We start from the raw sequence: 27,137 nt of genomic DNA, 5'->3' as shown, positions 1-27,137 counted from the left end.
CGTAGTTGTTCTGTTCTCATTTTCAAAGTTCTATCCTTTGTTTCCTTGGGTGGGTTGTCGCTTCCAAATCTGTTTGGGATGTCGAGTGTGTTATTTGTGTTGTGTAGTGCAGGTATTGAGTTTGTGGGTGGTGATCTTTCCCACTCTGGTATGCAATTCGGGAGAGGTATCGAGTCATTTGGTGACTCGCTAGGAGCTGAGGTATTCTCTTCAAGTAGATTCGCGCTGACTAGTGGCGGCATCAGCTGTATCCTTTGGGCCTGGACCTGCTCTTCATTTGTCAGATTGGAAGATCTCTCTGTTCTTTCCGGCTCTTTCTCAGGGGTTGCCATCTCCCTTTCTGGCTCGTACTCTGGGGTTGCCATCTCCCTTTCAGTTATGTCTCCCGAGCTGGAAGTTTGGCTGTTATGGTCATTGGTTCGGTTGGAATCTCTGGTTGTAGTATCAGTGTTGACGAGAGTGACTACATGTGAGGTCATGGGTAGTTGGTGTCTTGGTCTCTCCAGAGTTTCTTTTATTGTTAGGAAAGACTTTTCAAACTCTTCCAGGTCCCTATTAGGTGCTTGTATCAGCACTATTCCTGTTTTATATAGCGTGATGCATAATTCTGCATTGCATCTTATTGTCGGGGAGGACATTATTTTTGTGCCATGAGGGATGTTTCTCATACTTTTTATGAGTAACCTTTCTGTGAGGGCATTGCGCCATTTCGCTGTTTTATTTGTGTAGAAAATCAAGTCATTCATTATGGTGCCTTTGACTCCATCAAAGAATGGGTCTGCGAACAGTATGTCTGGGTGCTTTCTCAGTGTGTTATGTTTAAACTTTTTGGCAGCATTTTTAGATAGCGAAGGAGGATATTTTATACTCTCTGCTTTGAAGCTGGCCATCGTCCGGTATCTATTATCCATATTCCTTTCCCGTTGTAAATCTTCCGGTGATTAGTTCTGAATTGATCGTTTGCAATTGTGCAGTGGTAGTCGGTGGATTAGAAATAGTTCTGGTACCAATATTTTGTGGTAGTATATTTCCTCTTCTGTCCTCTAATTATATCCTTATGGCTGGACTACCAAGCAGTAAGAATTAGTTTAGCTGTCCCTTATTAAGTTGAGTTAATTTACTATAAGTTAAGAGAGGACTCGTGTTGAGCTAGCCATTGCAAGATGTCCCCGGTTCTTTCCCTGTTGTTCTGGGGAGATTGCACTTCCTTACTTTCCCCTCCTGTAGTTGGTCCTTTTTTCCTTTGGTCCTTTTTTCCTTTTCACTTACAAGATGTCCGCCGTTTCTTTCCCTGTTGTACTGTTGTACTGGGGGGGAGAGCACTTCCTTCCTTTCCTCTCCTGTAGTTGGTCCCTTTTTTCTTTCGTTTATCTGTTTCCTCAGCAGGCTCTCTTCACTGGTTTGGTATGTCGGCAGTCCCTTCTCTGTGTCTATGTCCCTGAGTTGATGTTCACTGCAGGCACCGTGAACCGGTCCTAACCTCTCTCCCCTTCTTTATTCGTGGTCAGGGTATGCTCTCACCTTGCCCATGGTCATATCAGGATAGACAGACCTCTTGCCGATCTCCACATGTGGCGCCTAGGGGATCGTGCTCATATACAGTGAAATGTCTCAAGCGGCCGCCATTTTAAGGTCAGGCGTGCCACTTTTCCCATTCCTCTCCGTTCCTCTCCTTTCAATTTCAATTCGCCTCCCCGTCCCCCGTGTACAATCAGGGTGGGGGGGCCGTGCCGCGAGGCAGGGCGCTCGCACCTCGACTGTCGCCCGCCGAGGCTCCCCCTCAGAATGCAATGATCGGACTTGCCTGCCGTCACCGGAGGTGCAGTCTCCGAAGCCCCGACACCGAAGAAGAAGAAGGTGCAGTCGGGGAAAGCTCCTCTCTCTCAGCCCCTGCCCCGGGCAGCCAAGGGTGATATCAGGTGTCAGATGGCTCGTCGCGGGTCCTCCCCAGCTCCGAGCATCCACCCAGCGAGGCCAGCACTCCGAGGTCCGTCCGTCTGTCGTCCGTGGAGTCCGATGAGCTGGGTCAGCCTCGTCGATCCCCGACCCGGTATGTTGTATTCTGCTCTTTTTAGCTTTGTTCCTTCTGATTTTTCGCTCCTCTGAGTCTTCGGCGATATCTACAGTGAATTCTAGGTCGCGCCTAGGGTTATTCAGGGATTTATTCCATATTTGGATATCCCCTAACCCCAGAGCTCTTCCCTAGAGCTCATGTCCGGCGGCCATCTTCACAGGCCAATGAATGCTACCACACTGGTGTTAGCAGTAACCCCACCATCTGCTATGGTCTTGGAATCTCAGCATTTGCTCCACCACTGCTGTGCGCGAGTAGGGACATCTCAGAGGCCCTTGAGTCCCACTGCTAGACCAGCCTTCTCTTTACCAAGTATTGTAGAAGATCTGGCTTGTAGAGGGGTTTCCACCAGGTAGATTCTAGAGTTTTTGGCGACCCTTCAGGGAATTGAGACCGGCAGTCCAACAATTGGCCTGTTTTATTTTTGTTTTTGGTGCCTTCTTGCTAAGGTTTTGTTTAACACCCTGTGTGCACTGTGTATAGCTTGTCTTCGCTTTGCCAGTCTCATGCTAGCATTTACCATTTATTTGTTTTCAGTTGATAGTTGATACAGCGTGCACATGACCCGGTGGGTTTCAAGGGTTTCAAAGCACTATGCATACGTATACGGTTTTACAAGTGCAAATTGGAATAAAAAATTATATTCATACATAAGTATATTCGATATGTAGGATGCATTGATAGACTAGAAAATATAAACAGAAGAGTGAGAATGCTATTAAGTTACCCGATAAAATCATAAATACTAGATGCTAAGCAATATTAGCAGACAGCAGTCACAATCGAGATCATATTTCCTACAGTTCCTGGTCCTGATTTGCTATTAGTCATGTATGACTAATGCTGAAATAGGAGGTTCTTTAGTTCTTATTTGAACATTTCATATGAAGGGGTTATTCTAATTTTCGGTTGAATAAAGTTTTACACAAGGTGCATTTTATGAAATGAATTGTTTCACTATTTTAATTTTCTTCAACCCTGCCATTTTGAGTTGAGGGATGTCAAAGCTTCTGAAACAGAGATCTTTGTTTATAATGCAGGTGGCCCTGAGGGAGACCTCACCAAAGATTAGTCCACTGTTGAGAGTTGAAACCTGTTGGCAAGAATACTTGGGAGGCACGTAATACAGATATTCATAAACAACAGAGACAGTATTTATCTTTGAGCTACTCCTGGCCCTGTAATTTAGACCCCCAGAAAGTACTGAACTTTTTATTTTATTTTTCAAAAACCGGGGGAGAGACAAAATTAATCTTTAACCTAATATTTGCTGTGTGTTGTAATAGCAGGGTCACTGGAATTATGTGGCGGTAGCACCAAATTATGTGGTAACAAAGGCAAATTACATGGTATAATGCAGCACTTTTTTTTATAGTATTCATCATTTTTGAAATTTTACACATGGCAATACTGTCTGGGCAAAGATTTTATATGATTAGTACTAGTTTAAGAACCAAATTTAGAAATAAGCAACTCAAAGATGACCTGTTAACCTTTGCAGACGGCCTTCCACTACGAGCGGAAAACATGTCATCATATTTTAGTAACTTTGCATCTGTTTGAGCTAGAAAACATTTTTTTGTTACAATCTGCAGATTATGCAGCACATGATGGATTATGCGGCAACTCCAGAATTAGGTGTAAAAACCTGTGATCGCAGAACCACATAATTCCAGTGGCCCTGAGGGTAGTGGCCCTAGAAGAAATGAACTTTTTAATTTTATATCAAAACATACTCAGGATAAACTTTTCTTTTGATTTAAAGGAAGTGTCCCTTATGCTCATGTATGCTCCTTTTTAAAAAAAAAAATGTTTATTGGTATTTACACATTACATATTCAATATATAATACTGTATTTTATGCTTGCTGCTCCAACTTTCACAAAAACACAAATTGAATCATACCAGGTTTTTATCCATGGTCTATCTAATATTATTTCATTACAATTCAGTTGGAATTTTTACAAGAGACTTCTATATCTATCGTAAGTGGCTATTTATAAATACTGAACCACGCTTAAGCACCACCATGCCGTCTAACAAAATTCTAAATGTTTGTTTCTTGGCAGGGCTATCACATGAGTAAGTCTTGCAATATCTGTGCTTTTCATTTTAATAAACAACAACAGATGCACAATAAATGAAGTGTTTGTGCGTTTCTTGTCATTTAACAGGTCCACCCATCCCACCGAACAGGAGGAGGGGTTTGGTAGAGGGGAGCAGGAAACACCCACTTTCACAAGCTCTGGTCAGGAAGTAAGTTGAAATCAGCCATGCAGCAGCTGAGGAGAAATATTCATCAAGGGGCTGTGCCCAGCCTTCGGTATGTTTGGCCAATCTCACCTGAGGTGAACAACCTTTACAACGCAACTTTTACAACGTAGTGCCTTTACAACGCGGTATTTACAACGCAAACCATTACAACGCATTGCGCTGGGGGGCGCTCTAGGATAGGGAATAGATTTAATTTACTATCCAAAACCTTCCCTACTATCCACGGGGACTGGAGTTGGAATAGTAAATTAAACTATTCACTATCGCGCACCCCAAAGCGCTATGCGTTGTAAAGCCATGCGTTGTAAATACCGCGTTGTGAAGGCATGCGTGGTAAAAGCATGCGTTGTAATGTCATACATCCTCACCTGAACACTGCCCTACTATGGCCTGAATTTCGGGGTCAGACTGGACAGGGTTCCTGCAGGGTCTGTGATGGGCTTCTTGTTCAGACTCTCCCAAGACCTTCCACTCTGGTTACTCGTGCAAATATGACCGCAAAAGCCAGCAGCTCAGCGACCAGCGCGCTTTAATTTGCATCTGCTTTGAGTTAATTAAAAAAAGGGGACACTTGCAGAATTATTGGGAGATGTACCATCTTCAGCCCACACCGGTTACTGTTCAAGGTTGGTCTCAAAATGTTCTTGAAATGTCAAATTAAATAAATACATTTGTTGTAGCACACCAAAGTGAGCCACTACTGCATTTGTTCATCAGTACAGCTACCTCAGGAAGGGGGAGACAACTTCCCATCTGACCACCGTAGGCCTGGTACCATATCGTGAGACTTGCAATATTCATGGTGCAAGGGCTTGGGTAGCCTGGCATGGTAAGGTAAAATGTAAATTGATACTTTGGGGACGCTCTTCTGATCTGCACTACCCTTTCATCCTGTGTGGACAACGGATTCCTGCCCCGAGAGCCTGTTGCTGTGCCTGACTCGAAGCAAGGAGTGCTGGGCTGGGCTGAACTGGTGTCTGTTTCGAGCGCTGGTGAGGAGCAAAGGGGAAGAGCTGCAGGGCTGCGAGCAACAGCAGGGACTCCAACTACCAGGAGTCCTTGCACGGCCAATACTCTACACCTGGCCCGCTCTCCCTGCAAGCCCCGCCCCCCAGCGAACGGACTTTTAAATCCCTACCTGTTCCCTGCACCGGTGGGACGCTCTTCTGATCTGCACTACCCTTTCATCCTGTGTGGACAACGGATTCCTGCCCCGAGAGCCTGTTGCTGTGCCTGACTCAAACGCCATTCCTCGCCGGACCCGCTCCGCGGGTCCCGCTTTGCAGCAAGGAGTGCTGGGCTGAACTGGTGTCTGTTTCGAGCGCTGGTGAGGAGCAAAGGGGAAGAGCTGCAGGGCTGCGAGCAACAGCAGGGACTCCAACTACCAGGAGTCCCTGCATGGCCAATACTCTACACCTGGCCCGCTCTCCCTGCAAGCCCCGCCCCCCAGCACGTCACTCCCCTCATAATTCCAATACCATCCACCGCTGCGCGGGAGCGTCCCGGGACAAGGGCGGGACCGTCTGTGGCCGTCAGGGGCCGCTGGAGGCCGGGCTGGGCCCGCTCTCTTTTGCCTGTATTTCTTTGATTTCGCATGGACTTTGATATAGGTCCTGGACATGCCATCACCGGCTCCGGAGGGAACACCAGCGAAGGTGGGAGGAGGTAAAAATGGAACTTTGGATAATTACTTCACACGGGCACAGGGCGAGGGGGATAAGGAAACCTCTTTGGAGAAGCATAGGGCGGAGCGCCGCCGCTCTATTGAGAATATGAAAAATAGACCTCTTTGTGATATTACTCCTTATCCTATCTCCCAAGAGGGAGGTTCCTTTAACGTTAGCCAGGATTTATCATCCCAAGAAGGCGTCCCTCTATTACTATTGCGGGAGAGTATTCCCAACTTTTGACCATTCACAGAACAGACCTCTGATGTTATCTCCCTCCCCAGTCCTAGGAGTATGGCTGTTGACCTAGTCACTGAAATGCCCCCTGTAGTTCAAACAAGAAAAACCAAGCCAAAGCAAATAGTTGTGGCAGAGGTGCATGGCCCTCCACCGAATAAGCGTAGAAGGAAGTTGAGGGGAGGGCAGGGCAAGACTAAAATCCCCCATTCCGATTTCGGAAAAGCACCTAAGCCCCCTCCTACTTCTGATAGGATAACATTGAATGTTCATAATCCTACTCCTGTTAAGGGCACTAATACTAATATTGTTGATTCTATTAGCGTCCAAGGGGATAATCTATCTAATATATCATCCCCTGTTATTTCTATGGGGAACATAGAATTTTTACTCAGATCACTGCTTCTGCTCATTAGCGAGAGCCTGAAGAAAGTAGAGACCAGACTCTCTATTTTGGAGACAACTATAAGCAGCCTGAAAACCTCGGCTAATAAACAGAGCCGACCCCTCGAGCCTAATCCCCCAGCTAAAACTCCCCTTAACACTCAAAACCCCTCAATTACCGCGGGTCCTTCCTCTGGTACTGCTGCTGTCCCCTTCCTGCAGCCACTTATGGCCAACTTAGTGCCAATACCACCCAGCAAATCTAATACTCCATTTCTACAACCAGTGGGCCCAGTTCCCCTTGGCATAGCCCCTGGCATAACCTTTGGGGATATACCTAATGATAGTACTGTTCCCCTATTCCCTGAGAAGCCTGCTCCCAGACCACGGAGACCCGACTTGCCGCCTGAGGCTAATAGCCTTATGGTGGTTTTGGCGGGTGCTCCCCCTCTTGAAGTGGGAGAAGGTGAGAACTTTCACTCACTCAAAAGGAAAATCATTAAATGGTTGAACTGGAACAGACCCCTCCCGGTCCATCTGAACAATGAGATTATCATGGTGAGAAGGGTACCTTGGTTGGGGAAAACTAGAAAATCAATAATAGAGGATTGTATTATGGTAACTTTCCGAGACCCTAGGACAGTATTACATATATGTGCTGGGTCAAACAGATCTCCTGATTCCACCATACAGACTTTGCCAGTGTCTTTTTTCTTTCCCCCTACTCGTATGCATCATGATCCACTACAAGGCAATTGGATGAGGGTTGAACGGAGATCTAGATACCGGGGGTATGCTGCACGACCGGTTTATCATCCTCCGGAGACACCCTTCTACGACTCTAACCGATTTAATTGTCTTGATGGATTGGATGGGGTTGATTGACTGATCTCAGCCCCTGATCTAAACCCTGGTAATTCTGACAATGGTTTTGGTGAACCATCTGATCCAGACCCACCTACTTCTAACATTGGTCCTGGTGTATCATCTGGCATTAGTTCCCCTTTTACTCCCACTATTGTAATCCCCTCCGCTGCTGTACCGGCGCATCTGAGACTAATCTGGTGGAATGTGGCCGGCCTAGCCAATAAGCTGGACAAACAAGACTGGGTTACTTATATTGAGTCTGGGGATGTTTGCATGTTTCAGGAGACCTGGGCAAGGGAAGAATATATTCAGCAGGGCTACCTGTCATTTTCTATCCCGGCTAGGTGGGAGGGTAAGGGCCGCCCCTCAGGTGGACTTACAACCTGGGTGGCGTCCCACCTTGGGTGCCAGGCTTCACGCCTACCGGTGCCATCGGATGACATTTTAGTGGTCCTATTAGCTTGGCCAAATCTAGCGAAACTTGCCTTGATAAATATTTACTCTAGGCCTGTGGGAGTTTCGCGAGAATCTCCCACCATAGATGAGCTCTCAGCTTATTTATGTAACATTCCAAGGGGCACCCCCTATGTATTGGGAGGGGATCTACATTCTCATTTTGAGCCACTGTCTGGTCTTCTAGAGGGATTTCCCATGGAAGAAGAGCTCAGGTGGTCAGTACCCTCTGTAGTAGCACCTCCCCCGAAGGCATGGACACCTCTAGCACTCCAGATTACTGCCCTAACCTTAAAGCATGGAATCAGAGCATGCAACGGGCGTACTAAGTCTGATATACCAAGCAAACCCACGTACAACAGAGTGGGAAGAGAGTCCCGCTTGGATTACGCCCTTGTACAGCTAGCGAATTGGTCATCCATTCTGGACTTTAGGGTTACTGAGAGACTAGATAGCGATCATAATGCCCTAGAACTAGATCTCACCCACCCTGGTATAGAAGCCTCTATTACAACTAAGGAGGAGAATAAACCTGAACTTCTACTGGGTAACAACAGGAGAAGAATCAGGTGGGAAAAATTAGTCACGAGCCAAGTGAAACTCTCGAGGCTCTACGCAGGATTAATTCCAATATTGGAAAAAGTGGGAGATTTAGCTAATGATGTGGGCAATAAAGATTCCCACAATAAATTACATCAGGCACATGAGGACCTTATAAAGGGAGCGGCATTCGAGCTCTTTAGCAAGGTACAGAATTCTAGGAGGGGGCAACAACACAAATCCTCCTGGTACAATGCAGCCTGCAGGAAGGCAAAGGGAGAACTCCTTAGAAGCATCAAAGAGGAAATAGGCGGAGAGGAGCTACGTGAAAGTAGACGGGCATATAAAAAACTAGTTGCTCATGCCAAAACTGAATGGGAGGAGGGCCAATGGGAGGAGCTTACTAGCTCCCTCGCAACAAGAGACTATCGAATGTTTTGGCGAGTAGTAAATGGGGGATCGGGGAGCCTCCATTCGGCAATAGAGCCAAATATTGTAGCAGGGGTGTGGCAGGCACATTTTCAGTCACTTTATAGTTCAGAGCTGGGAGAAACCATGATTGCAGTCGGTAATGGACCGGCAGAGTATGGCGGGGACTTGATCACAGTGGGGGAGGTTAGGGCAGCAATTGCAGGTCTGGCATCGGGAAAGGCGCCAGGATTGGACGGTCTCCCTGGGGACCTGTTCAAGCAGGAGCCCGATATTTGGGCCCCCTACCTGGCTACTGTATTTAATGCAGTCCTGCATGGCATGGAAATTCCGAGTACTTGGCTGGGGGCAGAGGTGGTTCCTATATTCAAGAAGGGCTCGCCTCTGCTCCCAGCCAACTACAGACCAATCAGTCTAATTGACGTGCCCCAGAAGCTTTTTGGTAGGATACTGTTGAATCGCCTCCAGGACGGGTGGAGGAAACTGGCGCCCTCAGTCCATACCAGGCGGGCTTCAGGAAGGGAGTCTCCACAGTGGACCAGGTTCCTCGCTTGAACATTATCTACTGGAGGACAGCGATATTCGAGGGCGGCAGCTTGTACACTATATTTGTGGACTTGCGGGCCGCCTTCGACCTGGTGCCCAGAGGGAAACTCTGGAGTGTTCTGGCCGAGATGGGGCTCCCCCCGGACATTCTGGCAATTCTGCAGAGATTGCATCAGAACAACTATGCCCGGGTTAGGTGCGGGAAGCTTGGGGAATTAACGGACAGATTCCCCGTTGACAGAGGGGTCAGGCAGGGTTGTGTACTGGCACCGACCCTGTTCTGCCTCTTTGTCAACGGGGTAATCGCCCATCTCAATGGCATTGAATACACTGATGCTCCAAAATTGAACGGCAGCAGGGTACCTACAATTATGTTTGCAGATGATACCCTGCTGCTGTCCAAAACCCCCATGGGGATACAGAGGATTCTTGATTCTTTTGTGGTTTTCTGCACGGAAAGGGGGTTGGAGATCAATGCTATGAAAACTAAGTTTATGGTCTTGAACCCAACCCAAAGATCACGCCCGAACCCCCTGCTGGGATCATCACGTTTAGAGAGAGTCTCCACCTTTGAATATTTGGGTGTAACGTTAAACGAAACCATGTCCTGGGGAACACACCAGACTAGGGCAAACCTCAAATTAGTGCAGACCACAGGTGGCATTGTACGGATGATGAAAAATTCCACATATCGACCACTGGGGCCGGTTATCCAGATTTATAAGGCACAGGCCAGGGGTGCCATTACATATGGGGCGGAACTGTGGGGCCATACATCTGTCCACAATTTGTCTATAACGGAGAACAAATTTATTAGACAGATAGTTGCACTCCCGTCTAGTACACCGCTCCTCCCCCTGAGGATGGACTTGGGCCTGAGACCCATAGCAGACGAATTGGGCCTCAGACCCATAGCCTTCTGGCGAAGGTTATGGAGCAGTGAGGAACTTTTTACCTACAGGGCAGAACTGAGGGAGTTTTTTTTTTTTTTTTTTTTTTTAAATTTATTTTATTAGGAAAAAGCACCCCACAAAGTACAGAAAAAGCTCGCCTACATCCCATCTCGGGCCGGCATTAGGTCTCCGTGCAACAACAATGGCATATACCAGTATACTTTAACATCATAGAGTCCAATACAAGCGCTAGCCGGAGGTCGATGGATGGCAATTCTCCTCTGTAGGCTAGTACCATCTGCTGAGTAGCGTGCATTTGGAATAAATGTACAAAGCAGTAAATTTTACGTTTTCTCCCAACCAAACTCTAACCCCGTGAACACCCCCCCTCCCCATAACTGGTCCCTCAGTTGTGCTCCCCGAGTAAGTCCTCAGGCGTCACTAACACCTGTTGTGTCTAGTGCGGCCTACCACTTTTCCTCCATCTAAGGTGTAGCCCTCCCACCTCACACTTCTATGGATGGGGTGATTCCTAACGCCTAAAGCGCGCTAGGTGTGCGGGGGAACACACCGGGCAGGTGAATCAGGTGGCTCTTGCAGGGCACTCTCCAGTTCCTCTCCCTCCCCTTCCTCCGAGACATCTCCGTCCGTCCTAGAGGACAAGTGGGTCTGGTACAGCCCCCAAAAGTTCTTGGGGCGGCTTCTGGGCGGAAGGAGCTCACTGTATGTATCCGCCTGTGTGTTGCAGTACTTCATATCGCTAGCCCATCGCTTGAGTGTAGGTAATGGCCCCCTCATCCAACATAGTGCAACTACTCGCTTCGCAAGGAGCATCCCCATGCCCACCAGCTTCCTAATCGAGACGGGCATCGATTTCGTATAGCCCATTAGGGCGAGGGCTGGGTCCATGGCCAGGTCCACCTCCACTATAGTGCTCATTTCAGCGAATACGCCTGCCCAGTATCTCTCGACCCCCGGGCAGGACCAGGCTAAGTGCAAGAAGTCCGCAACCTGTGCCCGACACCTCTCGCAGTGTGGGGAGTCGCGGAGGCCGTACCTGTGGAGTCGTTCCGGTGTGTGGTATACCCTTTGCAAAAATTTAAAGTGGACCAAACGGTGCCTCCCGTTCAGGGAGATGCGCCTTGTGGCCGCAGAGCAGTATGCCCACATGTCATCATCGACGTGGGTGCCCAGGTCAGCCTGCCAAGCCAATCGCGCCCTCGTGTAGAGCAGTGCCGTGTGATCGTGTCCTATCCTGTAGAGCCTAGTGAGCAGCTTCTTTGGCGATTCGCTGTCTATAACATACACCAGTTCCGGGACCGCAGGGGGTTCCTCCATATCCGGGCCCAGTAGTTCCGACAGGGCACTACGGACTCGATGGTACTGAAAGCGTTGGAGTAACGTGGAACTCTCCCTCCGATGCGAGATCTGCGCCCACGTCTTCACCCTGCCATTCTCAAAGAGGTCCCCCATAGTGCGTGCACCTAGTTCGTGTAGGGCCCTGTGGACACCCGGTTCCGCCAAGGTCGGCAGCCAGAGCGCCCATTGTATAGGCATGTTGGGAGCGTACATCAGCTCCTTGTTTTGCCCCTGCACAATAGAATGCCAGGCGTGGTTGGTGGATAGCAAGGAGTCTAGAACGCCAACCCTACGGTCTCTGGGGCCGCATATGGTAGCGGGAAGTGGGGTAGGGTCTGCGAACAGTCGTTCCAGGATCACATGCGGAGTGGCTTGGTTGCCATGTATCCAAGTGTGGAGGTGGGAGGCCTGTGCGATCCTGTAATAGCGCTCCAGATCTGGGGCCGCCAATCCCCCCTGCTCGTACGGTAATTGCAGTACCCGCCATTGCACCCTAGGTTGTTTCCCGGCCCACGCCAATCTCACCAGGAGTTTGTTTAGAGTGGCAAAGAAGGCTTTCGAGAGGACAATCGGGAGATTGTTGAATAGGAATAGGAACCTCGGGAGAATGACCATTTTCATTAAGGCGATCCGTCCCATCAGGGACAGCGGGAGCTTAATCCAGAGTTCAACGTTATCCACGAGTTTGCTGTAGGCAACCCCGTAGTTCTCCCTCAGCAGGACGTCCGGGTCCGTGTGCAGCATAATGCCCAGATATCTTATCGGCTCAGAGGACCATTGGAGCGGGTAGTCCATCTCGAAGGGGACAGTAATTGGGGTCAGTGGGAAGGCGACTGACTTCTCCCAGTTAACCTTCAGCCCGGACAACGCGCCAAACCTCACAACCTCCCTCAGTACCGACGCAATGTTGTTGGCCGGGTCCCTGACGTAAAGAAGGGTGTCGTCCGCATACGTGGAAATACCCAACTTATAGGTGGGGTAATTGATGGCCTCGTACGAGTGGTATTCCCGAATTGCACACGCCAGTGGCTCCGCCACTAGGGCGTAGAGCAGCGGGGAAAGAGGGCACCCCTGTCTCGTGCCTCTGCTGATGGAGATCGGCTCCGAGACTGCATCCCCCAGTCTGACTCTGGCCGTGGGCTGGTGATAAAGGGCGCCTAGCAGTTGGAGGAAGGTCTCTCCCAGCCCCAGCTTCTGCAGTACTTTGCGCATGAAGGGCCACTCCACAGAGTCAAAGGCCTTCTCCATGTCCAGAAAGACCGCGATGGCTTTGGTATCGTGCCTGGTGTGTTGCATGGCTCCCATGACCGTGCGTATATTGTAAGTGAGGTTCCTAGCCGGGATGAACCCAGCCTGCTCCGGGGCCACCAATTGGGGCGCCACCAGGGCCAGTCTGGTCGCCAGTACTTTTGCATATAGTTTAGCGTCCACATTGAGAAGGGACAAAGGGCGGTATGAGCCCGGCAAGTCGCTGGGCTTGCCAGGCTTAAGTATAGTGACGATTAGCGCCTCCCGCATAGAGGGGGGCATAGCGCCATTTTTGCAAATTTCGTTAAAGAGGGTGGAGAAGTGGGGGAGTAGCTTATCTTTGTACACCTTGTAAAAGGCCACCGTCAGACCATCTATCCCGGGGGCACTGTCCGCTCTCATGGTGGCCAACGCGTCAGATATCTCTTCGCAGTGGATAGGGGCCATTAGGAATTCCCTCTGCCAGTTCTCCAGGAATGGCATCTTAATGTAGCTAAGGTAATTATCAATTTGGTCCTCCACCCCCGTAATTTTAGTGGTGTATAGCTCCTCATAGAAGCTCCTGAATTCCGCCAGTATATGTGTCTCCTCTGTGAGTAACACTCCTCCAGTGGAGCGCAGTTCCGCTACAGACTGTTTGCGTCTAGTGCCTTTCATAATCCTGGCAAGCAGTGCACCCGGGCGGTCACTCTCCCCATACGCGCGGGCCGTCGCATACTTTCCTAAATGTCGTACCTCCCTGTCCGCCTCCTCGTGGAATTCTTTCAAAAGTTCTTGCAGGGTGTCATCCCCAGGCAGGCTCGGGTCTAGGAGCTGGCGGCGTTCGTAGTCTGCTATCTGCCCCTCCAAGAATTTCAGTCTGTTTCTAATTGCCTTGAGGACCCCGGAGTGCTTAGCTATGACCACCCCCCGTACATACACCTTGAATGTCTCCCAGATTGTCCCGAAGGTGTCCACTGAGCCCAGATTGGTGGTAAAGAAGTTATCTATGTCCTCTCCTAGGTCCGCCCTGAATGCCTCGTCCAGCAGCGAGTAAGGTGGGAATCGCCACGTGAATGGCGGGATTCTCTGCAGGGGAGTGTGCAACTCCAGGAGCACCGGGGAGTGGTCCGACAGAGTGCGGGGAAGCACACTGCAGCCCCTGACCATGGAAAACAGGGAGTGTGATGCCAGCCAGTAGTCAATCCTGGTATGGATGTTGTGGTATGCTGAGTAGTGCGTGTACCCCCCCTTGGCGCTATGTCTTTCTCTCCACACATCTACTAGGCCCAGCCTCAACATTTCCGCCTGCATGCGCTGCGCCGCCGCAGCAGGGCGCCTGGCAGGGCCCGTGGACCGATCTAGATCCGGGCTGAAGGTGAAATTGAAGTCCCCTCCCCACATCATATTCCCAGCAGACCATTCATTACAATGTTCCGCTACCGCTGCGTAAAAGTCAGGGGAGTCATAGTTCGGGCCATAGACATTCACGATCAATAGGTTGTGTCCCTTGCCCGTGCACTTGCTTAACACAAACCTCCCCTCCGGGTCCGCCTTCACCAGGGCGAGGGATAGCTTAGATTTCGGGTTAACCCAGGTGAGGACCCCTCTGGCGTGTGTGGTGAAACCTGCAAAAGTGGAGTGCCCCTGGAGCCCCCTGTGTGTTAGCATCCTGCTGGTGTTAGGGAGGTGTGTTTCCTGCAGCAGTGCCAAGTCTATGTGGTGTCTCTGCAGGTAGTGTAGCACCTTGCGGAGTTTCCTGTAATCATTTAAGCCCCTTACATTCCAGGTGACAGCCCGTAAGGGTTCCGACTCCCGCAGGGAGTCTGCTCGAGCCGTGTCAGCCATTACCATTAAAAGAGGTCACCAATTGTAGCGTGGTGGCAGGGGCCACCCCCTTCCAGTATCGGCAGCCGCTCACCCACCTCGCATAGCTTAACCTGTGAGAGCACATGTCGGACCGTACCCCAAACATCCCAAACAACCCTGAATTCAGAACCCCCATTACCCCCCTCCGCCCACAGTCAACCAACCCCAACCTGGTGTGACCGAGATCCCTGCATCCACCCCCCCCACCCGTCTTCAAACTTCCCCAAACAGTCTCAAATAGAGCCGCAAGCACCGTAAGCGCCAGGGCAGAGGTAGCGCACACTATTTCCAAACCGACCTCAGTCCGGTCGTTCCTCCTGCGCAGTATAAGTAGGCCGCCCCCACGCCAGCGCCCCCAATCGCAAGTGCGGCTGTAGGATATATGAGCAGTATAGTGCTCGCCTTAAGGGGCGTCCCCCCCCCCCCCCCCCCCGGCCCCGTGTGGCTGGGCCCCAGCAACGCCACCTCAGGGCAGTCTAACAGAGTCATAGCAATCGCCGCCCCCCACCATAACCCGTGAGGCTTGTGCAGATCTCACCCGCAGCTGCTCGTGCAGAAGTCCGTTTGCCGCAGTGGTGCGCCCCGAGTGGGCTTCTCTCGGTTCCACCTGCAAGGAGCCTCGCAGGGGACAGTGTAGCCGATCCGCTTGAGGAAGCCACTGCATCCCCTCTCCTCGCTAGTCCTGCTCATCCAGTTCGCCATTGCCAGCACTCTCCTCCGCAGGCGCAGGTCGGGCTTCTCGATGTTCCTTGATCCATTGCTTCAGGGACTTCTGTAGTTCCTTGGGATCAGTGAAAAAATGTGAGTGGCCCTGCCTGTTGATGCGCAGCCGCGCCGGGTACAACATGGCATAGTCCAAGCCCAGGTCTCTGAGTTGCTGCTTGTAGGGGACAAATCGCCGCCTCTCTTCCTGTACCTTGGAGGTGAAGTCAGGGTATAACGAAATGTTCATCCCCTCATACTGCAGGTCTCCCTTCTCTCTAGCAGCACGGAGGGCGGCGTCCCTGTCCCTGTAGTTGAGGAGCTTTGCTATTATGGGCCTAGGGTTCGCACCCGGTGGAGGCCTCGGTCCCAGGGTGCGGTGCGCACGTTCCACTATAAACATAGGGGAGAAGGTATCGTCCCCCAGCAGAGATTTCAGTAGTTTCTCGACAAATAGCTCCATTTTCCCCGTCTGGGTCGACTCCGCCACACCCGTGACGCGGATGTTGGAGCGCCTGGAGCGGGCCTCTAAATCTTCGGATTTATCCTGTATCACCTGGAGCAGCCTTCCCAACTGCTTGCGGTCAGCGTCCCATGTTGTTTGCGCCTCCTCCGCCTCCGTCAGCCTGCGCTCCGCCATGTCCAGCCTCTCTGCGTGCTTATCCACCCTCTCCGTCATTCGATCCATCCGGTATGCCAGGGCGTCTATCTTGGTGCCAATGGCCGCCATGCCCTCCTGTAGGCCCTTCTCCATCGTGTTGAGCATACCTTTAATTTCTGCGCACAGTGCGGAGCTCGGGCCTGCAGCTGCTCCCGGGGTCTGGTCTGCCGGAGGGTCCGGCACCTTCTGTCTTCTCTGGTCAAACGACAGCTTAGTTTGAGTCCTGTCGCTCTTGCCCATCACCGCGGCGGAGAGCGAGGTCAGCGCCCTCAGTCCTTATTGAGCCGGTGGTCCCCCAAGGTCCCAGTCGTATGTAGGCCTGCCTGCCCAGCACCGCTGCCGGCCAAGACAGGCGCCCGCAGCTTTCACTCCCCCACTGGGCGCCTCGGTGTCAGGGGACCCCCAGCCAGATCAGGGGCGCAGGGCGCGTGCAGCGGGTGCACTATCTCGAAGTCGCCCGCCGCTCCTCAGGGCCTCCTCCAAGCGGACAGGCTGCCGGGTAGGCCACTCCGGTAGGAGATAATGGCGCCCGCGGCGAAGCAGAGTCCCGTCTGCGCCACGTGTGTCCCCCCGGCGGGTCCGCCCCACCGCCGGCGCTCGCTCTGGTCCCCCAAAGCCTTCAGGGTGTGCATTCGATGAAGCGGGAGTCCGCTGTGTGGGCTTGGGGCACCTCAGTGGTCGTGGCCGCCGCCGGTCACCGTGCGCGCGGGACGTCTCCACCCAGGGGCCGCACGTCGGGTGACGCAGCCCGGCCCCGCGTCTCAGGACAGCGCGGGGATCCCGGCCTGGTTTGCAGCTCTCCGGTCAGTGGCGTCGCCGGGGGAACCCGCAGTCGCAGCCCCACCAAAGTCGCGCCGGAGGTCCACGGGGGGGAGTAGGGACAGCCCCCGCCGGAATTCCACCATAATCGCCGCTCTGTGAGGATTATTGATGAATTGTTGGCGGCACTAGCGCGGAGCTTCGCGCTTATGCGTCCGCCATGAACGCCGGCTAGCTCCGCCCCCCAACTGAGGGAGTTTTTAACCCACCCCAAAGCCCTACAGATTCCCTGGATAAAATATATTAAAAAAAGTCCTGTATGAGCTTGGGGTTCCCAGACCTATGGTCCGATCCAGCTAATGCGTCACTTAGGATCCCACGAAGAGTCTTGGCCAATGCTTATTATGAGCAGAAACTGGCTATGGTTTTAGATCGCCAGGGCGAGGGGTCATTAACATCTGTATTTACACAATGTAAGGATTCCTACAGGCTGGAGAGGGTTCTGGATGGGATGACTCCTGTGCTGGCCAGGAAGCTATTTCTCCAATGGAGATATGGCACACTGCCTTTGCGGTTATATACTAGCTCCTGGTCAACACCGCCCTCTACCAAGCAATGCCCGGCATGCACCTGTGCTGAGGAAAGCGACCTACATGTGGTCTTGTTTTGTCCAACTTACAAGGCCGCTAGGAAATATTGGCTTTTACCACTTATCAGAAACTTTGGTTGTAGGGAATACCTCCCGATGTATAGAATTTTAAAAACTGATGTCTCGGGACTAACGGTGTTTGCATTAGCCAAATTCCTTACAAATGTCTGGCATACTCGCACCCGTATTTTAAAGTCGCAGTTGACTACTTAATTATAAGAACATGAATTTTAATGTATGGCTTTTTATTGCACATTTCCGATGGTTTTATATTGTACTATATGTGTTTTACTGTATATCTTTGATGGTCAAACTGGCCGAAATAAAGATTGAAATGAATAAATTGATACTTGTATAGCGCACTACTCACCCGCAAGGGTCTCAAGGCGCTTGTACGAATACCACTGTGGAACCCATCCTGGCTTTCCCTGTGAGGTGTCCACTCCTGGGCACCCCCAAGGTGGAGGCCAGGCATCCTTAGCGTTGTGGGGGCCGTTGTGGAGATTAAGCAAGCTATTGCCCAGAGTTGGACTCCATGATTGGAATAGGCACCGAGGCGAGAATTATCAGGTCCGTGGAATTTTTTAGCTCAAGACCCGCCGAGGCGGGGAATTGAACCCTGGTCCCGGGCTAGACCTCTGCATCAGGGTCTGCCGCTCTAACCATTGAGCCACACTTCTCCACAAGGTGAGCAAAACTAACTGGCAATGCTGGGCAAAGTCAGTCATATGTTGGCAATGCCCACCCACCTTTCAATGACAGACACTTTAGAAGCCTCCCAGTGATTCATTCCACCTGTGCATGCAGAGTGAAGTGGAAGGGGGGAGGAAGAGGTTGTAGGAGCGTTTTCTGCTGTTCACAGGTGGGGTCCGAATAAAGTTTTGTGAACTGAACTGAAACAAAAATGGCAAAATACATTTTGCACCAGGTAGATTGGTTGCAATATAGGTTGTATAGAACACCAAGAGGCATGAGTAATAATGGCTGTACACAAATAAATAAATAAAGAATACAAAAACAATGTGTCCCTTTGGCTACGTACGGAGCGGAGATTTGGGGGACTGCGGACAGCTCCTGCATTTAGCAGGAACAAAACAAGTTCTGTAGGAAGCTGTTGAGTATCCCAATCTCGACCTCATAATATGTTTGCCATAAGGAATTGAATTTAAGTTATATATCTCATTTTATACGTGCCAGCCCAACCCTTTTTTGGCTATCGGTTTGGAAGAACCAGGCAGCCACTCTAACAAAAAATATCATAACAGACTGTTTGAAGTGTGAGAATGGGATGGACATTCCATGGTTATCTGGAGTGTACCAAAGCCTATCCAGCGTTAATAAGGTCTGCATTTTCTTAAATCCCAGCGAAGCCGAAACTGTAAATAAAAGAGAACTTAGAAGTGCTCTCTACTTGTCATATAGCATGGCAAGAATTGCGTTGGAATCAAATAAATCCTCTGTTTCCAGTTAGATGGCTCACGAACGGCAATACTATCCCCTACCAAATTATCCACCCTACCTATAAGTCGGTGGGAAAGGAGCCTTTTATTCCGCCTGAAGGCTGGGGCGACTAAATTTGCATTGTGTTTCCCTTTAGGTTATCATCCGAAACTTGATTGACTACCCTGCCCATGTGACGGGGTTAGTGGTCAAACAACACAACATCTTCTGTTCTTCTGCAAATACTATACAAAATATATTAAGTGGCTTATTCTCCCTTCTTTTAAAAAGAGCAGGCCTATTTGTTTGGTTTCTGCTTATTCCCATATGCTTGCCTTGACTGATGAAGAGCTGGTTTTTCGCCTTAGTACATTTCTGAGAATTGCAACCAGGGCGCGTAAGACAATGCTTAATTAATTGAGTTTTAACTATGTACACAATGTTTTAATCATTTAACAGATTGGTTTTATATACTGGTAATTTATTTAGTATTGATGATTTTTGTCTCAACTTGCCATTTATAAACTATGATATTTTGATTATACAACTGTAATTCCTACTATTATATATTGCGACTCTTGCCATTTTTTAACCTTTGTCGCACTTTTATGGATACTATGCTTATCCGAACAAAGTTTTGTGAACTGAACTGAAATAAAAATAGCAAAATACATTTTGCACCGGGTAGATTGGTTGCAATATAGGTTGTATAGAACACCAAGAGGCATGAGTAATAATGGCTGTACACAAATCAATAAAAACAGAATACAAAAACAATGGCTGTCCTCAAGAAAGAAGAAGATTAATGGGTCTTGTGTTTACCTTCAGAACATAGCTGTCTAGTTGGATTCGCACTCTCTCAATGTGGAACAGTCCAAACACCAGCATTATTTCTGTAGCTCTCCTATTGTTACGCATTGAAAGATATTATAAGTAAACAAACACATTTCATCCAGTTGGGAGCTCAGATCAACACACACCTCACACAGTGATCCAGAGTAAGACCAACACTCGACAACAAAACCCTTTCAGTAACATCCCATCGATGAATCAAAATACTAGCCTCAACTTTTAAGATGGTATGTCTAAAACACTAAAAGACTTAAGGCCTTATTTTCTGTTGCTTTCTGCAGTTGTAAAGACTGCAGAGTGAAAAATTGCAGGCTTTTTGACGATAAAAAGCTGACTGGCAGCGTCATTGAGAATTGGATTTGGGAATTGCAATGTTCAAGAGATTCACAAGGAAGAAGGGTTACGAAGGACTCACCCTTATCCTTTCGTGCAAAGGATATGCGTCAATGTTGGTAAACAAAGTTGTGGCCACAAACCGTTGGTTGGATAGCGCCACTTCAAAGGGGGTGCCGTTCATTTGCAAAGTGGACGTTGTCTGTTAGATGCCCATGGCACTGCTGCAGGCTTCACTTGAGGTCCATTACAATGATGACACATTTTTAAAGCAATGTAGGAACCATCCATCTAAGAGTTAAGGGATAGCACATGGGGATTCTGTGATTGGGAAAGAAGTGATGGAGGTCCGCTGTCAATTGCCATATCTTTTGTGACCCTATTGAATGGCCATTTAATAACGCAATGGATTAACAAATCAATACCAGACCAACATGAGGATTCAGTCTAAAAGCAGTTGCTGTGTAAAACAGAGACAGCTTTAAGACTGTACCTTTACAACACCAGGCAGTAACTCTGTTGTATCGCTAACCCTGTATCATAGAAATGTGCAATTTAACAGCAGTGTTGGGCCCAATGCAATTCTTAGACCACATGTAATGATCCTTCGTAGAGTGACAAAATCCATAATAAACTAACACAGGAAGTATAATATGCTAGATTGCAACGATATGGGGTTTCTCCTAGTATCTTGCAGTGAGGACCCACACGCAAACTAACACCTACCACAGCTTTTAGACAATGATTTGAACTTAGCACTAACTTTGTTAATGATATTGTTTTGAGATTTTCTTTGGAACCTTTAAATCAGAGTTGATGGAGTTCCTCAGTGGAACTTTCTGTACTCGAGTATGTTGCTTATTCCATTTGTTTAATGACACCAGGAAGGTTCCTTTTTTTACTTTATTCTATGATGGAAGCTGCTTCTTATTTGTTTTACTTGTGATAACATGTATATGTTAAATAGCTGACTATGAAGGCTCAGGATAGTACTTACTTGAAGAGATGATGTCTTGAACCGCAGTTTCCAACTGTGTTGAGGTTGACACACTTGTGAGTACTGGAAGCCTGTAAATTACATCCATGGTCTTTTCCGTGGAAGGTGCGTGCCTGACCACATCAACGGGAGCTATTCCTGTATCTTCCTCCGCGTCATAAATCACAGAATGTTCTGGTAACTCCAAAGCTGCATCTGGATTATCCAGGTTTACATCTTGAGAAGATGTGCTTGGTGGTCCCACAATGTCAAATAACTCTTGCCATACTGTAGTAGATTTGACAACTAACGTAGGCCTAGTAGTGGAGGGTACCTCCACGGAGAAGACAGGGTCTGATAATTGGGACTCCAACGTGGATTGAGGAAGCTGCATTTGTCCTGGAGGGGAAAAGCTTGACGGAGAGGCCGAAGAACTGCTTTCTTCACCAAGCCTGGACGTCAAAACTGAACTACTCCACTCAAACGTTGACTGTCCCCCACGGGCTAACGTATTTGTGCTTACAATTGCATGCTGGGGAGTTCTATGGAAAGGTTCCTGGACAGGTTCTTCTTCTGGCAAATGGTAGCTGGGCAGCCAAGGATTTATAGAAGTCTCATCGAGGGGAAGTTCTGTCCAAAGTGGATTCACAGGAGTCAGAAAATTAACTATGGTTGAAGACATCCTTTCATCCTCTGAAGATATATCATCCATCAGAGGGTCTGAAAGGAGAAAAGAATCTATGTTGCTCTCCCCAAGCATCTCCAGATTACCAGTCTCACCGTTGGACATTGAAAGCTCCAAACTGGGGTCCAACAGAGAAGTGCTCGAATCTGTAGAATGGTGCTGCATCTCTCCTCCATGCATTGTGACATTTCCGACAGGAAGTGGTGAGGTTTGATATATGTCAGAGGTGGCTAACACATTGCCAGAGTTAATCAATAAGGTGATCATAAGGTAGACTCTAAGCTGTTCTACAGAAGCCATGCCACCCTTCATAGGCCGTCTCCAAGAATGAGAAGAGGGGGCTTCAGCATGTCCCTGGAGATGGTCCCTTTATAACCTTCATCTCACATCATGAAGCGCAATTGTCAGGTTGTTACTGCAGGCAGTTCCTTCATCTTCCTTTTTCCACAATAAAATTCTCTGAACTTCTGAAAGAAAAGAATAACCAGAATTACCATACAGGCACCACCTACACACCAGAGCACACATTCAAACCAACACAGAAGACTGCAATAATGTATGACACTGCACCACTCTAAACTAGCCGCCTGTACTGCACAGTGCAACATTAGGCTCAACTTTGCCGATTCCTTCACTGGTCTCTAGTCGTTGCCACAGTCCATTTTACAATTTGGCCCTGCTTGGACTCACATAGGTTTCTCTGTCAGTAAATTAGGATGTGCCCCGTGCTCAGTAAATTATCTTTTTGCCCAGGCAATATTGGCTTTTTGAGTTTCGAACCTTTCAGAACATGCAGGATTAGGCAGAAATGGTTTCCTTTATCTTCCTTCCTCCAGGAAACCCCAGGACCAGCCGTGGGAATCAAATGGTTAGTGCTGATTTCACTTATGTCCATCAGAGATGTCCATATCATTCTCATTGCTTGGGCTAGGTTAGGCCTTTGGGTCACACAGGTGATAAATCATCTTGATGGAAATGCTGTGAACATATTGATCTGAGTGAGGAATTGATTTGAATTTCTTTAAGATCGCTGATACAGTGTTAACTACTGGCAGCATTGATTAGGTAGTGGTGAGGACAGGGTGAGGACTGACCCGGAAGCATGTTTTAGATGCTAGGCTAAAAGACCAGGGGCCATATGTATCATACTTCCGTTTAGCGAATTCCAAATAGCGAATTTTAAGGAATCGCTATTTGGAATTCGCAAAACAGTATGTATGTACAAAATCGCTTTTCAATAGCGATTCCTTAGCATTCCTAATTTGCGATTAGCAAATTGCTAATCGCAAATTACCCATTCATTTCCATGGGCCAGGAGGCCCATAGGAATGAAAGTGCAATTTGCGATTAGCAATTTGCTAATCGCAAATTAGGAATTTTTTCAAGGGTGCAGGGGTGTCTCAAGAACACCCTGCTGCACCCCTGAAACAGACATTTGGGGGCATATGGCGCACATACATGCCCTAAGGGCATGTATGGGCGTCATATGGCACCTTTGGTTTTTTGTAAAAAAGCTTTTTGAAAAGAATTCGCAACTTACCACCAACTAGAAGTTGGTGGTAATTTGCGAATCCTTAATGGCAATTTTAGACTATTTTTTTTTGATACATTGTATTTAAGGAATCGCAAAATTTGTGATTCCTTAAGTGCAATCGCAAAATAAGGAAAAGCAAATTTTGAAATTCCTTATTTTGCATCAAACATGTTTGATACATACCATTTGTCTAATTAGCATTCGCAAAGGCCGAAATTCGCAGAATTTCGGCCTTTGCGAATGCTAATTAGCTTGATACATATGGCCCCAGAAGCCTTCTTTTCCCATTCACAAACTGGTAGGCAACCTACCCAACTTGTCATGAGCTTGGAGCAATCCCAACCGACTGGCTGTCAGTATCTCTGAAATTGACCCCAATTATCAGTTAAGTCTAGCGAAAATAATGCATCATACGTTTTCTCACAATGGATGAACAACTGACCAGATTTTTCTGAAATTAGTAATTTCCAAAATCTAATTTACATGATTACAGTTTAGTTAACAGTGCCATAATTAGATCTGGTCCATTTCTCTCTAACCTGCACCTTTCCCCTACATGCGGCCATTTTCCCTTTCATTCCTTCACATTTTCTCTGCCCATTTCTTTATATGTTCCATCGCTGTTACATTTAACTCACCCCATATTTGTCCCTCATTCCAACACTCTTTCTCTCACCCCTATTCCTGGCCACATTTGCCTTTATCCTCATTCAACCACTTTACCCTCATTCCCATCCTTTTATTTTCTCGCCCTTCTGCTTCTTCATAACCTTTTTTTGTCCTCATTCTTTCTTCCATACTTTCCTAGGCTCTCTGTCCACTTCGGTATCCCCATTGACAATGTACTTGAAAGTTGATGTTTGCTTCTTCTGGGATGCTACACAGTACTTGCTTTTTCTTCCGCCCCCTTTAGTTCCCCTCTTAATTGTTCCACCTTTGGTTTTTAATTCCTCTTCCTTCCACTCTCCCTCCCTCTTCCTTATTTTTTTTCACAGTGCTTAATTTCTTAAACAGAAAGCGCCCTAAGTTTTTCTCAAAACAAAAGCTGCTGATGAATATCGGGATTGCCTGATGTCAAGGCTGCATTGTCCTGATTCTAACTCATGCCTCCTCCTTCTACCGCCATACACTCCCTGACCCTGCTCCTTTATTTCACTCTTGCAGGTTCATTTTCGTGAATCCTTACTCCCTTCGCCACTTTTCTTTAGACTTTTTCTTCCTCCTCCTTTCCTCCTTTTGTGTTTTTCTCGCTCTTACGCGGGGGTAAAATCTGATGAGTCCCCAAATGGAGAGCCAGTGGACCCCACCTGCAACCACAGGCCCACATTAAGCACTGATATAATATTCTATATCTCAACCCCTCCCCTCCCCCCCAACTTCTCTCTTTTCTCTCGTCACAGTTCTCCTCAGTATTTCAGTCAATGCTCTGCCTGGCCGAGCCCAGCCTTCAGCATCACAGCAGCACAGTGCCTGCTGATCTTAGCTCCCACACAGAGAGCATGGCCCTCCCCAGCACTCTTTGAGCGCCCTGGGACCGATGGACAAAGACAGAGGCCTTCTGTCCCAGCAGTCGGCCAGAACGAACAATGCACTGTCACCGGACGTTACTCACATGTTCAGCCACATCAACAAAGGCAGCCACAGTCTACACATTGGGGCCGAAGCACAAAACCTTTTTTACTAGTCCTATTTCACATCCTTGGAGAAAAGTAAATTGGTACAAACTCATTTTATCACCTTATTATGAAAGAGAATTTGTAGCAGTGGTAATGTGTGGAAAGAATATCTGTGCATATTGGTTATGTCGCATTTTGTTGTGGTAGTTATGTGTTACGTTTTTCATAATTCTGCTGTGGTTTGTTATGTTGTTGTTTTCCATTATGTTTTGCTGGTGACATCTCAATAGAAATGTCACTGGAACTCTGAACAGACAATGTGATCTGTTAAATATTTGTCATATTTCATGTTTAATTTGGGGACTTCAATTTGAAAAGGGTGTTTTTTTCAAACAGGGAAATGTTTACTAAAAGCAGTAAGTGAACTGTTGAACTATATTGTTTGGCAGTGGCGGCTGGCATGGCTTGCGGGTGGTAGGCAGACATGGGGGTGCACATGTAAAAAAAATAAACACTTACCTTGCCATCAGGTTCTGCATCCCTGCTCCTGCTCTCCTTTTCGGACTCGAGGAACAGGAAGCTCAGCCAAGCTCCCCTGACCAATCACAATGATGCAATGCAGCATTGAGACTGGTCTGTGTGTCCTGGTTCATCGCTCAGCCAGGTAATGGGGGTCTGGCCATGTTCTCCACGCAGGCTGTAATGCACACTTCTCATTTGGTTTAGCTTTGAAGAATAGAAAGTTGGTTGGACAATGGACAAGGCTAAAGTGTGCAGAGTGGTTTGGGGCTGTCATTATTAATGAACAAAGAGATTCTTCAATTAGTGGGGCAGTCTGAAGGGCAGTTTGAGGTTTCAGACTGAGGCCAGGCAGAGAAAAACAGGCTTGAAGCTTCTCCCCCCTTCAGGAGCATCAATTGTTTCGGGGTAATATCATTTGCTGATGCGCTTGGCTAAAGTTAAAATCACATTTCATAATGGTTTCCATAACGCAAACGAGCAATTAATGCTTAATGGCTGGCAAGTCCCTGAACCATTGTATTCAGGTGCTCTATGTTGTGCTGCCATGAAAGTGACACTGACAAGCTATGTAGTAAAATAAAAGCATTCACCCCATTACCAGCCTTGGTGATGAGACATAAGGGAATAAGAGGCAGGTAGTGTGCTGCTGAGACGCAGCACGAGGACATACTCACATATGAACACACACGCCCCAGCAGTGAGTAAAGGGCTAGTGATGTGATTAGCATCTGAAAGGTTTGAGGCATAGGCCTCCTGGTGGTCTGGACTGTTTGCATGTCAGAAGGCGCATGGATGTGCTGAGGCACACACCTGTTGGCGCCCAAGGTAAAAATAATCCACAGATGGCCGCCTTGGCACACTCGCACAAGGGCACAATCTGAATGGAGTTGAAGAAATGCACAAAAAAAACATGCCTGCAAGCCTTCTCTATCCATGTACTAGAATCTGGAACAATCTCCCCATATCCATTAGGACCGCCCAACCCTGCTCCATTTTAAACAAGCATTTGCAATGCAATAGGTCTAGCATTTGCGAGAGTTTAACCTATTGGCATTGTAATTGACAATGCCTTTTATTTACGTTTTAAAAACCAACACATAAATAAAAGGCATTGCCATTTACAATCCCAGTGGCTCAAACTCTAACAACTGCGAGACCTATTGCATTGCAAATGCTTGTTTATTGCTTTGCACAGCCTTTGAAAGACAAAAGAGTGCCCTGCGGCGTCCGTGGTCTACAGTGTGTCTTGTGCAGCTCTGGCTTCATTGGGCCGTCTTCCCCTGAGAGCAATATGGATTAATCCCATCATCTGCATAAAGCAGCCATGTTATCTCCGTGACATGCAGCAATAGCCCTGGGGTAGTGAAAATGTCAATCCCAGCGTCAGAGCATTGAAACAAGCTAAACAGTGTTAAGTGGAGAATGTAACCATGCCCTTCTCCACACTCCTGTGCAGAGGCTGATGTCTGCGTGTTGTGACTCTGCTCTGCACCAGCTGTTGGTGACGTAGATGGATTTTAAGGTATCAGTCACGGTGGCGGGTGCCATACTAATGTTGTTCCTCACTTAATGGCTTTTCCAACTATCTG

The 27,137-nt window shown here is 48.3% G+C and overlaps 1 protein-coding gene across 1 annotated transcript in view; it reads right to left on the bottom strand.

Moving 5' to 3' along the window:
• Positions 1-27,137, bottom strand: part of PRRT4 (proline rich transmembrane protein 4) — a 136,387-nt gene that overhangs the window by 100,981 nt on the left and 8,269 nt on the right. The window contains exon 2 of the mRNA XM_078677782.1: positions 21,213-22,343. Coding sequence (XP_078533908.1) covers positions 21,213-22,188 — 976 coding nt within the window. The 5' untranslated portion in view covers positions 22,189-22,343. The remainder of the gene's footprint in view (positions 1-21,212; positions 22,344-27,137) is intronic.

Source organism: Lissotriton helveticus, chromosome 1_1 (genome assembly GCF_964261635.1).
Source record: "Lissotriton helveticus chromosome 1_1, aLisHel1.1, whole genome shotgun sequence".
In the NCBI taxonomy this organism is placed as follows: Eukaryota; Metazoa; Chordata; class Amphibia; order Caudata; family Salamandridae; genus Lissotriton; species Lissotriton helveticus.
This window is presented reverse-complemented; position numbering and strand designations above follow the sequence as displayed.